Below are 12,804 nucleotides of genomic sequence, written 5' to 3'. Positions count from 1 at the left end.
GGATCCAATAGATATTGTTTACCTTGACTTCCAAAAAGCTTTTGATAAAGTTCCTCATCAAAGGCTCCAAAGTAAGCTCAAAAAATCAAAGGCTCCAAAGTAAGCTCAAAAACTGACTAATTAATAGAAAACAGAGAGTGAGTATAAATGGGCAATTTTCTCAGTGGAGGGTGGTAAGCAGTGGGGTACCACAGGGATCAGTACTTTGTCCACTGCTTTTTAACTTGTTCATTAATGATTTGGAGTTGGTTGGACAAGTGGGCATCAACATGGCAAATGGGGTTCAATGTGGCCAAGTGCAAGGTGATGCACACTGGAGCCAAAAATCCTAAATATAAATACACATTGATGGGGTCTGTCCTGTCCAACGCGATCTGTGCTAAGTCAACGCTCTCTAGGTGTGAGTCAACGCATGACTACTGAGGAGAGCTTATATCATCTTTAATCAACTTCACACGCATTCAGAAGATCATTTACTCACAATCAGATAGCTGGGTGGAAAGTTACGTCTTGTGATCTAGGTCAATTCTGTAGCTGTGGTGAGAAAGAGATGGGCTTCCCCTCTCCTTGCAGTAAGGGTTGATGGACAAAGAAATGGAAAAGAACAATAAAACTCCTATCTTTGCACCTCTGAACTCAGGAAATTACTTTTTTTTTAAATTGCCCACGTGATTTAGATATTACAGAAAGAAAAGAAAAAAGAAAGAGCGGTGCATTTAAACATATCTAGCCAAAAACCTAATTGGGGAAGCTTGGGATCTATTTAAAACTACGATCCTAGAAGCTCAAAAAATATATATTCCGCAGGTTAGGAAAGGCACAAACAGGTATAGGAAAAAGCCTGCATGGTTAACAAACAGAGTAATGGAGGCTGTAAAAAGTAAAAAGAATTCCTTTAAGCAGTGGAAAGCTAGTCACAGTGAGGCTGATAAAACGGAACACAGGCTATGGCAAATAAAATGCAAGTCTGAGGTCAGGCAGGCAAAAAGGGAATATGAGGAGCATATAGCAAAAAACGTAAAAACCAACAATAAAACTTTCTTCAAATACATTAGAAACAGGAAACCAGCCAGGGAGGCAGTGGGGCCCTTGGACGACCAAGGGGTAAAAGGAGTATTGAAGGATGATAGGGAAATGGCTGAGAAGCTAAATGCATTTTTTGCCTCCGTCTTCACTGTGGAAGATGAGAAGTGCTTGCCCACTCCAGAACCACTGATTTCAGGAGGGGTGTTGGAAGACCTGAGTCAGATTGAGGTGATGAGAGAGGAGGTCCTAAAACTGATAGACAACTTAAAAACTGAAAAATCACCAGGCCCAGATGGCATACATCCGAGAGTTCTGAAAGAACTCAAATGTGAACTTGTAGATCTCCTGACAAAGATATGTAATCTTTCCTTAAAATCTGCCTCCATTCCTGAGGATTGGAAGGTAGCTAATGTCACTCCCATCTTTAAAAAGGGTTCCAGAGGAGATCCGGGAAATTACAGGCCAGTCAGTCTGACGTCGATACCGGGTAAATTGGTGGAAACCATTATTAAGGAAAGAATTAGTAGGCACATAGATGAACAAAACCTATTGAGGCAGACTCAGCACGGTTTCTGTAAGGGAAGATCTTGTCTCACTAACCTGTTAGTGTTCTTTGAGGGGGTGAACAAACATGTGGACAAGGGGGATCCAATAGATATTATTTACCTTGACTTCCAGAAAGCTTTTGATAAAGTTCCTCATCAAAGGCTCCTAAGTAAGCTCAAAAATCATGGGATAGAAGGACAAGTCCTTTTATGGATCAAAAACTGGCTAGTTCATAGAAAACAGAGAGTGAGTGTAGGTGGGCAATTTTCTCAGTGGAGGGTGGTAAGCAGTGGGGTACCGCAGGGATCAGTACTTGGTCCACTGCTTTTTAACTTGTTCATTAATGATTTGGAGATGGGAGTAAGCAGTGAAGTGGCTAAATTTGCGGATGATACAAAGTTGTTCAGGGTGGTGAAAACCAGTGAGGATTGTGAGGCACTCCAAAGGGATCTGTCAAGGATGGGCAAGTGGGCGTCAACATGGCAAATGGGGTTCAATGTGGCCAAGTGCAAGGTGATGCACATTGGAGCCAAAAATCCTAACTATAAATACACGTTGATGGGGTCTGAACTGGCAGAGACTGATCAAGAGAGAGATCTTGGAGTTGTAGTAGATAACTCACTGAAAATGTCGAGACAGTGTGTGACTGCAATAAAGAAGGCCAATGCTATGCTGGGGATTATTAGGAAGGGTATTGAAAACAGATCAGCCAATATCATAATGCCCCTATATAAATCAATGGTGAGACCTCATTTGGAACACTGTGTGCAGTTCTGGTCACCACACCTTAAAAAGAATATTATAGCTTTGTGGAAAGTGCAGAAAAGGGCAACTCGAATGATAAAAGGGTTGGAACACTTTCCCTATGAGGAAAGGTTAAGGCGCTTAGGGCTCTTTAGCTTGGAGAAACGACGACTGAGGGGTGACATGATTGAGGTTTATAAGATTATGCATGGGAAAGAGCAGGTAGAGAAAGAGGTACTTTTCTCCCTTTCTCACAATACAAGAACCCGTGGGCACTCCATGAAATTGCTGAGCGGTTGGGTTAGAACTGATAAAAGGAAGTACTTCTTCACCCAAAGAGTGATTAACACATGGAATTCACTGCCACAGGAAGTGGTGGCGGCTACAAGCATGGACAGCTTCAAAAGGGAATTAGATAAGCATATGGAGCAGAGGTCCATCCGTGGAAGGGCTTCTATTGTCCTTGTTAGGGACTCTGGGGCAAGTGATGCTATGTCGTCTTAGTGCTTGGGGGGGTCAACAGTGGGAGGGCTTCTAATGTCCTGGCCCCACTGGTGGACCTCCTGATGGCACTGGTATTTCTGGCCACTGTGTGATACAGAGTGTTGGACTGGATGGGCCTTTGGCCTGATCCAACATTGGCATCTCTTATGTTCTTATGTTCTTCTCCCAATTCCTCAGGGCTTGCCTGGAGGGCTTTGGCAAATTTCGGCTTCCCTGTCAACTTCCTGGTCGGGGTTGCTAGGCATGCTTTCCCTGGATCGCTCGAGCTCTGTTTCCCTGGGCCCAATCCACCACAGTCAGCTGTGAAATGACCCCGCTCCCCACACTTTAGGCATAGCCCTTGGCGCATGCATTGCTCTCGGGTAGACTCAGCAAACATTGCCGGTTTTATCTTCTGCGCCGGGGGTTAGGCTTACCCCCCACTGTTGCGATGCCCAGGCACAGGGTATTCAGGCGGGTCTCCGCACTCTCCGCCTCTTGCATCCATGCCAGTAAAGAGATCGGGTCCACCTCCCGTAGGACTGTTTCTCGGATCTCTGGGTTCAGTCCCACCCAGTACAACTCAGCTAGCACCGGATCTGGCCAAGTTTGGACCTTGGCTGCGTGCAACTTAAACTCAGAGGAGTATTCCCTCACCGATCTCCCTTGCTTCAGGGTGCGTAGAAATGCCCTAACTTTGGGCCCGGCGTTCCGGTCCTCAAATTGGGCATGCAATGCCCACATAAAAGCATCCAAATTCACCATCTCCGGGCCCCTGGCATTGTGTAATCCCACATACGAAGCCGCCGCGGCTCCCCGTAAACGGGCAGCCAGCACATCCACTCGGCTGCTGTCATCTGGAAACAGGTGGCCTGACCTTTCCACAAACTTCATCACTCGAACCACAAAGTAGGATAGTTCCTCAGGGTTTCTGTAGAACGTGGCATTGATCAGGTCTTTCAGGCGATGTAGCACCGGGCCTCTAGGGCTGCCTGGTCATGGTGCTGGAGCCGGGGCCTCCCCTGGTCCCGGCACGGGTACATTCTCCGATCTGGGTGGTGGCAGAGGTGCCAGTGGGGCAGCAGGGATTACCAGTGCCACCAGTTGGGCTTCCCTCTCCGCTCAGATGGCTTGGACCACCAACTGCGGGATCGCTTAGATTACTTCCTCCAACTCCCATTGCAGCTGCCGCCTCTCCCGATCCGCCACCTCCATTCTATGGGCTAGTTCCAGTCCCTCAATAGGGGATGCACGCCCACTCCTCGCCTTCGACCTCTCCGTCACCCATGCTCCCAGCGGTGGCTCTAAGGGGACCCCGTAGGGGGGGGGAAATTTCCAGCTTAGGCAAACCCCAGGTCAAACCTACTGTCTTTCCGGGACCTCTGCGTAAGCATATAAATCTCTGCCGTGGAGTCCGGGTTGAATTGGCTCCACCTGGAGCTCAGTTGGTACCCCTGGCCAGGTGGCTGCCGCAACCCCAAAGGAGTCAGGAACAAATGGGTCGAGGTCATCTTTGGAACCACTCCACTCCCTTCCCAGCGGCGGTCACCAGAGGTGTAGTGGTCACAGGTGCCATCGCCTGGGTCGTGGGAGTCTCCCCCCCAGACGTGGTGGGGATCAGAATCTCCTCCTCGGAGGGGACCTGTTTCTCCTCTTTGTCGCTCATTTCAGAGAGAGAGAGAGAAGTGCGTAGATAGAGAATGAGGGATTCTTAACAGAATGTCAGGTTCCACAGCCAACAACTGAGTACACGCTTATTGGAAAGGTTATACTTTATTGAAGAGCTATAGATGCATTAACAAAGGCACTGTTAAGAATGGCGTTGCTCCTACAAGCATAATGGGATATAGGATATTTGTATGCACCCCTCCTTCCTTAGGCCAATTAGCCACATTCCCGCGCGCAGGAGGAGGAGCCCCAGGCCGTTAGAGCCGAAGCTGAGAACCGAAAGTGCTCCCACGGTTCCCTAGAATCCCAGACACTACACACCACCTGCAAGGCCATAGATAAGCAAGCGTTACAGAAGCCAAAAAGGAATGCAGCAGTCCTGGCACCCCACCCCCCAACCCTTATGGCAGCATAGCTGACACATACGCCTACCACTGGCTATTACCCTCTTGGCCTACCTTGATCTTTGCATTCTTACATGTTTAAAGGAAGACCTCAGAAGGCTTCACACTATTTTTCAGGCTTTCTATGTATGGAAACAGGATGGTACAAAAGAAACCAAGCTGCTGCTGCTGCTCACTCTCTGTCTTTTTCTCTTTTCTTTTTCTATTCTCATGTCTCATTTAATACAACATGATGATATGATCGTGCATTGTCCCACCTCACTTGTGATTTGCATCATTGGGTATCAGTGCGGAGGGGGGAGAACTTTGGATAAGCTAGGTGTTACAAGGAAAAGGGAAATGGAAGCACAGAATGCTGACAGCTTCATGTCTGTCTTAACATCTAGTCTAGTCCCACCCTAAGGATCAGGCCAACACACCTTATAAAGGTTTCACCCTTATGCTCTGCTGACAGAATGACTATCACCCCTCAGTTTCTTGTGACCTACCAAGTGCCAAGTATGTTGAAAACTTCCAGATTTCTTCTATGGTCTTGAAGGACAATAAAAACCGATCCTCTTGTGCCTGGATGCATACCAGCCTTGCTGACAGTTCCTGCAAAGAAGTTTGGGAAAGTGTAGGCCAGAAGTTAGCAACTCTCCAGCTCATGTGCTGAACAGTGATATGTCAGACCCTTCTGCTTAGTACACAGGGCCAGTTCTCTGCCCATACAACTGGATTGTCAGCACTGAACATGGCAATGTCTCTGGGGCTTGACTAGCTTCCAGTATATTTAAGTACAACCCTCATCTCTTACCCCTCCCATTTGTTTGCTAGCACCCCAGCATCTTCACAGGTAGATACAGTGCCTTTTCAGCATTTGGACCACCATAATTCTACACCCAATGCCTAGTCTGCAGCAAAGGCAAAGCAACCCAGTTCAGCCCTGCACTAAGGACAACACTGAAGGCTTATTCCCATGATAAACTCATCCTGATACATTTTTGTCCTATTGGTACTTGACTGTATAGATAACTGAGTTCTACAGATTGCTGCCATCACATGGGCACCTACGATAACAATGGGTAACAATATTATTAATAAATGATGGTAACAATACATCTCTGGTTGGCTTAGGTAGGAATGCCAGGAAACATGAAGAAGAGCTACAGCTGTACCATCTTCTTATGCCATATTCCCAACATTACAGCAATGCCAGGTGTTTTACAGGGCAACTGAGCACACAACACATTGACTACAATTGACACAGAAGGGTGTAACTCTGCTAAGGGTGACATGCAACAACCACTTTACCTTGAAAAGCCCACAAACATCTTTATCATCATTTTCCAGGGCCCACAACCTCTTTCTTGCTGCCTCCTGCAGCTGATGGTTCAGGCCCTGCCCAGAACGACTCTTGACAGAAAACGAGAGGGAGATCTCTTTAAAATGAAAATTAAAAAGAGAAATGGAAATTAAAGGAAAGAAAATATTATACTTATAACTGCCCCTTCTCAGAGTCATTATTCTTCAACGATCAACCCTCATTTAAGTCTGATTGCACATATTAGTGAAGATTATAAAGAAGATGAGCCTGGAATGGCTGTCACATGGAAGCTCACTCATGCATATAAATATCTATCACACTGCTAAATGCCATGCGTTAGAATTGCGGGTTAATGACTGCACTGGAGGCAAGTTCTACATCGCATTTAGAGTCCCAGAACTGGAACAGCTGGCTTCAGGATAATTCTGAGAAGGTGCTCCAACAGCGATCACGTTATGACATCTGTCACTTTCAATCTTTCACTAGTTTCAAAAACACCCATGTGCAAGCAGTTGAAATGTACCGAGTAAACATCACTGGAAACATTAAACAGTTTTCATCTGCTTGAGTGATTTCCCCCTCAGGTAACAGGCAGAAATTCCTCCTCCTTGACATGCCTGCTAGGGCCTACAAGGCACATTTCAGCAACAAGACGCCTGCCAGATAATGGACTTTGAAGGGAAAATGTCTCCTTCTTACCTCCCTCAAAACAAACTATGAGGCAATCACTGATACTGAAAATACTCAGAGCTTTTTTCTTTTCCGTTCTGTTGTAGTCGCTGCAGCCTATTAGAGGGGGGTTAATATGCTACTACTATCAGATGGTTCACCTTTAGGGCTGCTGGCAACCTCTCCCCATCTTGAGCTACTAAAACGGAAGAGGCCACTTGTGACACAAGTATTCTCTCCTCCTGACTTAGAAGGACCCCTTATCAACATTTGTATGGCATTTTCATTTCACACTCATTTAGCCATCTTTGCATATTAACCTCTCTTTGTATCCAAATTCACAGGAAATGATCACATGGGAATCGGTGATTGCATGAGGGCACATCTGAGTCAGGGAGCTATCCTTACCTGTCCTTTGCCAGTTCATGTGTTGCCCTGACTATTAAACCTGAATAAGCTTTATGTACAAATGCTAAATGTTGTTCGGTGATAGAAAAATGTAGAATGTTATAGGATATTTCCACATTTCTAGATCATTCTTGCTGTTATCTGCACTGAGAGTGACAGAATCTGGCCTGCAATAAACCCTCTTCTCTTTCGCTCTTCTTCACTTTTCACATCTTATTCTCCACTTTTTGCAATGCTAATAGCAATGCAGTGCAAGCTACATCAATGCTCATGATATGATCTTCTCAGAAATTTTGCTGAGAACTATCTTGTTCTTTTATTTTAAGTTACTGATGTGGGGGGGGGGGATAAAGCCACAATTAGACAAAACTTACCATTTGGGAACCCTTCCCCTACAGCCAGTGACACGGATTCAGTTTCCAGAGTTCCCTCTCCTATCTGTGCAGGCTGACTTCCTGGATCCAATTCCCTGGAGTTACCTGACAAGTCACCATGCAGGCAGAAGGACCACTGTCAACTTTTCAGAGGAGGCAAAATAAGGGCGTAATGAAAGGGGACAAAGAGATATAAGCATCTGCCTAATACCTATTAGACAAATGCCCTTTCTGGACCAGAATATTTGCTCTGAGTGGCAGCTTCTCCTCCAAGACCTCAAGCAGAATTCTCTGTCACCATTGCTGAAATCCTTTAAGCAAAAAAGTTGGGGAGCAAACCGGGAACTTCATGCATGCAAAACATATCCTGTACTGGAACAAAGTTTGAGTCCAGTGGCACCTGCCACATTGGAGAGGGAAGGGACTGTTTGTTCCTCTTCCTTTTTTTCTTACTATCAACTCCCATCCCCCACTCCTGACCCACATTCATTCTCCAAGCATTAATCTGAAAGCCCTAGAGCAACTTGCTGGAGATCTGAGGAAAAGCTCTGCCTCTAGTAAATCACTAGTTTGACTGGGGGAAAATAATTCTCTCCAAATTAGGATTACCAGATGTCCTCTTTTTTGATGTCTGTCCTCTTTGGAGCTCTTTTTTTAAAAACTGATGAAATTGTCCTCTTTTTATGTTGGAAGGTTAGGAACATTGCTAATTAGTAGCAATTATCCCAGTTTAAATAGTAGGGGTATTTAAAATGAGATTTGCCATAATGATCACTTGTTTGAAGTACTGAGTCAGGAAATACGTCTTCTTTTTTGCTTTTCAAAATATGGTAACCCTACTCCAAATACATTTAATTAAATATGAATCTTTGGTAACTGCTTGGTAAGGGAAGGGTAGTGTCGCATTAGGCTGGGACTACTGTTACATGCCTGGAGGTAAATGACATGCTGCTTTAGCCAACCTGTTTTAAACACCTAAAGAAGAAGAAGGAAAGAAGTGATTGGGTTTATATACCGCCCTTCACTTGGAGTCTCAGAGCAGCTTACAATCTCCTTCCCTTCCTCTCCCTGCAACAGACACCTTGTGAGGTAGGTGGGGCTGAGAGAGCTCTAAGAGAACTGTTCTTGAGAGAACAGCTCTGAGACAGCTGTGACTGACCCAAGGTCACCCAGCAACTGCATGTGGAGAAGTGGGGAATCAAACCCAGTTCTTCAGATTAGAGTCTACTGTTTTTAACCACTACACCAAACTGGTGTAGTAAGCAGCAACTTAAAAGTGTTCTGGCAAGTGGTGGGAAGAATAATATATATATATTTTAATTTACATAACTTGTTAATGGGAATGGCTCTTCCTACCAGAACTATATCCTAGTTAAGACTGGGCCTTGCTTAGAGTCCCATCATTCAAACAGCAGCAGCACAGAGGATCAGGGCCTTCCTGCAATAGCCCCAAGGCTTGGTCTCCTTGTTACCATTCTGTTTGGGAAGCTGAACTGGCTATACCTACTAAAGGTGACTAAATGGAGCATGCTTCAGGGCAGGGTGGTTTGTATTGCTTAAATATTTTATTTTCAGCTTTATTCCTGCCTGTTCATTTTTAATGACTGTTCTGGTATGTTATGTTGGTTTTATCGAACAATGCCTCGAGCAATAGGGAGGGATGGCCAGAAAGCACTGAGAGTGCTTTCAATAAATAAAATGACATGCTGGAAGAGAAAACCAGCCTCCAAAGTAACAGAGGACAAGAGAATGAGATATCTGAGATTATCTTCATATAGCTACGAGCACAACAGGATGCCGCCGATGGTAGTCTCAGTAGCTTTCCTCAAGCCTCTGAGGATTCCCTTTCTTCCTTTCTTGCGGATCTGGGTAGCAACAGGAGTTGGTAGAAACCACCCTGGGGGGGAAAGGGGCCTCCTAGTAACTACCTTTCTTGAAGGAAAACATTTGATTTGCATAAGTCTTTGCTCATCAGGTTTTTTTTGGGGGGGGGGGGAGGAACTGAGCTCCCTCATAAAGGCTGCTATCTGAAACATCTAGCTGTGCTCATTCTACTTCACACATCATCAAACACAGACATAAAGCTCTTGGAAACTGGAAATTTAGGCAGCAATTACGCTAATGATGCTTGAGGCCCATTAAAAAAAAAATCCAAGTTGCTCTTTCCCAGCTGTGGCAGGCTAACAGGATTTAAATCCTGGGCTATGTCTGTGGGCTTAGAAGATAAATGCATGCCAGGAAATATGGGCTGCAAGAATGGCATGCTTTTATAAGCAGGTTCACTTAAATGTTCTTTCTCCGCAGTTAACTGTACCAGTCTGTAAAACAAGTTGTATTATAGCTAAAACCAGAAAGAAAATAAATTGCTCAATGGATGCTCATTTAACTGGTTTTTCTTTCAAGAGAATGGATGAAGCTGCCCAAGTCATTCAAAGGGAACAAAAGGAGGCAGGCCCATCTCTCCCATCTTATAGATGCTATAATAGAGGAGAGCAGGGCAAAGGAAATTTTCACTGAAAAGGAGCCATCAGCAGAACCTGAAACAACAATGTAACCATAAGCCAGGAAGCTGGATACTACCTCTGCCACTGTAGCTTCTTGACTCTTCTTCCCCTTGCCACCCACGAGGCAAAGAACTGAGCAGAGAAGTAACTGTGTTTGCAATGGCTGCACTCACAATGAACTGTGAAAGGCATATTCATGTTTCTAAAATGCAGTGAGCTTATCCCCACTGTGTGTGTGTGTGGGGGGGTGATTCTGAAAAAGCAGGGCTCCCTAGCATATGTCCATAAATGTTTAGTGGGGTGTGTCTGCCTTCACACTTACGTGTTGCGAAACAAGTATAAAATTGGTATAGCTGCAGCAAATGCAATTGAAGTGTAAAGTCTGATATAAGACAAGGCCATAGCAGGGACAAGATTTTTTTAAATCACTCCAAAGCAAGCATGTGCGCAAGCACATCCACACACATTCTCAAACATAAGCACAGAAGCAAAAAAAAAAAAGTTTTACAAATTTAGAAAGACCCACAAAAATTAATACATTCAGTGTTAGTGGGATTTTGAATATTCCTTGGACATTCTAAACATATGGACATTTTGTAGAATTAGGGGACTCAACCAGCTCTGGGCTAAGCCATCTGACTCATTTCCATGAGCCTTCCTACTCAGTCTAGTGGAACACTCTCACCTTTACTTCTATCTGTTTTCTTCCTGTTTAGGCAAACATAGGTTTTACAATGAAGACTCCCATTAAATTCAGCAAACGATCATGACATTACTAGTGCTTCTAAGCTCTGAAACAGAGAGCAAGTTTTATTTTCACTACCTGATGCCATCTTCTCCTTTTGGAAACATTTTCCTGGAGGCTCAGATGTGTACTGGTACAGACTGGACCAACTGGCCAGGAACACAGGTTGGACAGATGAACAAGAGGATGACTCCTCACCTGGAGAGTACATAGAACCAGAAAGAAATAAAATTATAGAGGTGGGAGTTACAGAGCTACAGAGCTGCAAGAATCTCATTCTCATTCAGCAGTGATGACAAAGGCAAGAAATTAATTCCTTTTCATCATAGGGGCTGATACTCTTTTTGTATACAAATTTACCAAGTTTGGATGAGAGGTTAACCTTTCCCAACCACAAACTTGTTAGTTTTTATTGTAGTCCCAACTGCCTTGAAAGGGGGAAATCCATAAATAGAGGTATATCAACTAAAACTGATTTTGTTGTTTGAATGAACTAATCAGAATTTCTCCCACTGCAACTTGGTATAGATAGGATCTCTGGAGCAAGTGATGCTCTGTATTCTTGGTGCTTGGGGTGGGGGGGGGCAACAGTGGGAGAGCTTCTAATGTCCTGGCCCCACTGGTGGACCTCTTGATGGCACCTGGTATTTTTGGCCACTGTGTGACAGAGTGTTGTACTGGATGGGCCATTGGCCTAATCTGGCATTGGCTTCTCTTATGTTCTTACTAGCCTGATACCCGTGCTTCGCTATGGTATTTAAGTTCCATAAATCCAGTTATAATACTGATGATGTGAAATTTGAAATGTGACATTTGTCATAGGAATTCTAATGGAGAAGATTGTAGTGTAAGAAATTAAGTGAGACATACGTACTTTTTTTCTCTCTACTGAAGGACCTCTCTGTAGACCACATTGGTGGTTCTGCCCTCAGGTGCTAGGATCACCAGACTGCTTGATGAGCTCACTCTGGAGCAGGCCACATAGAACTGTCCATTTAAGAAGCAGTCGTCTGTTAAGTCCACTCCTGCTACCTTCAACGAAAGTGATGGCCTCTGTACTTGTGTTCCTGGATTGTTTTGCTCATATGGAGACTGTGTTGTTCTGAGCACCTTGCTGGTACTTGGCCTGTGCAGCTCAGTGCCCTGCAGGAGTGCTATATGCAAAAGCCTTTGCCGCATTCCTAAGTTGCCTACTCCTTGTAGTGTTGCTGTATCTGGTTCGACATTTGCCAAAAGCTTTCTTGGGGGCAGTAAGTGTGAGGGGGAGTTGGTGTGAGGGAGTGGTGATGTGGTGGACTTTTCTTCAGGTTCATGAGGGAGGCACACATTGAAATGGCTCCTAGAAATGTCCTTTATGATCTCCCCATAAACATTCATACCCTGGCCCTGCTCCTACACCTGACAGACACCGGCCTGTCTGGTGTTGGGGGGGGGATTGTATTTAAAGGCATCAGGGAGGCTGGGCCAGCAGCAGTGCCAAGGCAATCTTGCTGAGCAAACCTCCATGGTGGCTGTAAGCATCCCACCTCCTCTCCTACACCTGACAGGCAGCTGCCTATCCAATGTAGGATGGGGAGGGGGGAGGAGTATTAGAAGCCACTGTGGAGGTGGGGCTTCACCTGACAAACAACTGCCTGTTAGGTGTAGGTGGTTGGGGGTGTTGGAAGCTATCCCACCTCCTCTCCTACACCTGACAGGCAGCTGCCTGTCCAGTGTAGGAGGGGGAGGGGTGAAGTATTAGAAGCCACAGTGGAGGTGGGTCTGCACCTGACAGACAACTGCCTGTTAGGTGTAGAAGGTGAGGGGAGTGTATTGGAAGCCATCAGAGAGGCTGGACCAGCAGCTTTGCTTCACCTCAAAGGTGGTTCTTGGCCCCTCCTGATTTCCTCAACTGTCATTAGCTGTCTGCAGTCCCCTGTAATTGTTG

At 45.3% G+C, this 12,804-nt stretch overlaps 1 protein-coding gene across 1 annotated transcript in view; it reads right to left on the bottom strand.

Annotated features, from left to right (window-relative positions):
* The window catches only part of SH3TC2 (SH3 domain and tetratricopeptide repeats 2), an 82,010-nt gene that overhangs the window by 48,408 nt on the left and 20,798 nt on the right, over positions 1–12,804 (bottom strand). Inside the window, exons 3-5 of the mRNA XM_015412636.1 lie at positions 10,956–11,075; positions 6,165–6,292; positions 5,360–5,465 (exon numbers count right to left, since the gene is read on the bottom strand). Coding sequence (XP_015268122.1) covers positions 5,360–5,465; positions 6,165–6,292; positions 10,956–11,075 — 354 coding nt within the window. The remainder of the gene's footprint in view (positions 1–5,359; positions 5,466–6,164; positions 6,293–10,955; positions 11,076–12,804) is intronic.

This window comes from Gekko japonicus, unplaced genomic scaffold (assembly GCF_001447785.1).
Source record: "Gekko japonicus isolate JY-2015 unplaced genomic scaffold, Gekko_japonicus_V1.1 scaffold222, whole genome shotgun sequence".
NCBI lineage: Eukaryota > Metazoa > Chordata > Lepidosauria > Squamata > Gekkonidae > Gekko > Gekko japonicus.
This window is presented reverse-complemented; position numbering and strand designations above follow the sequence as displayed.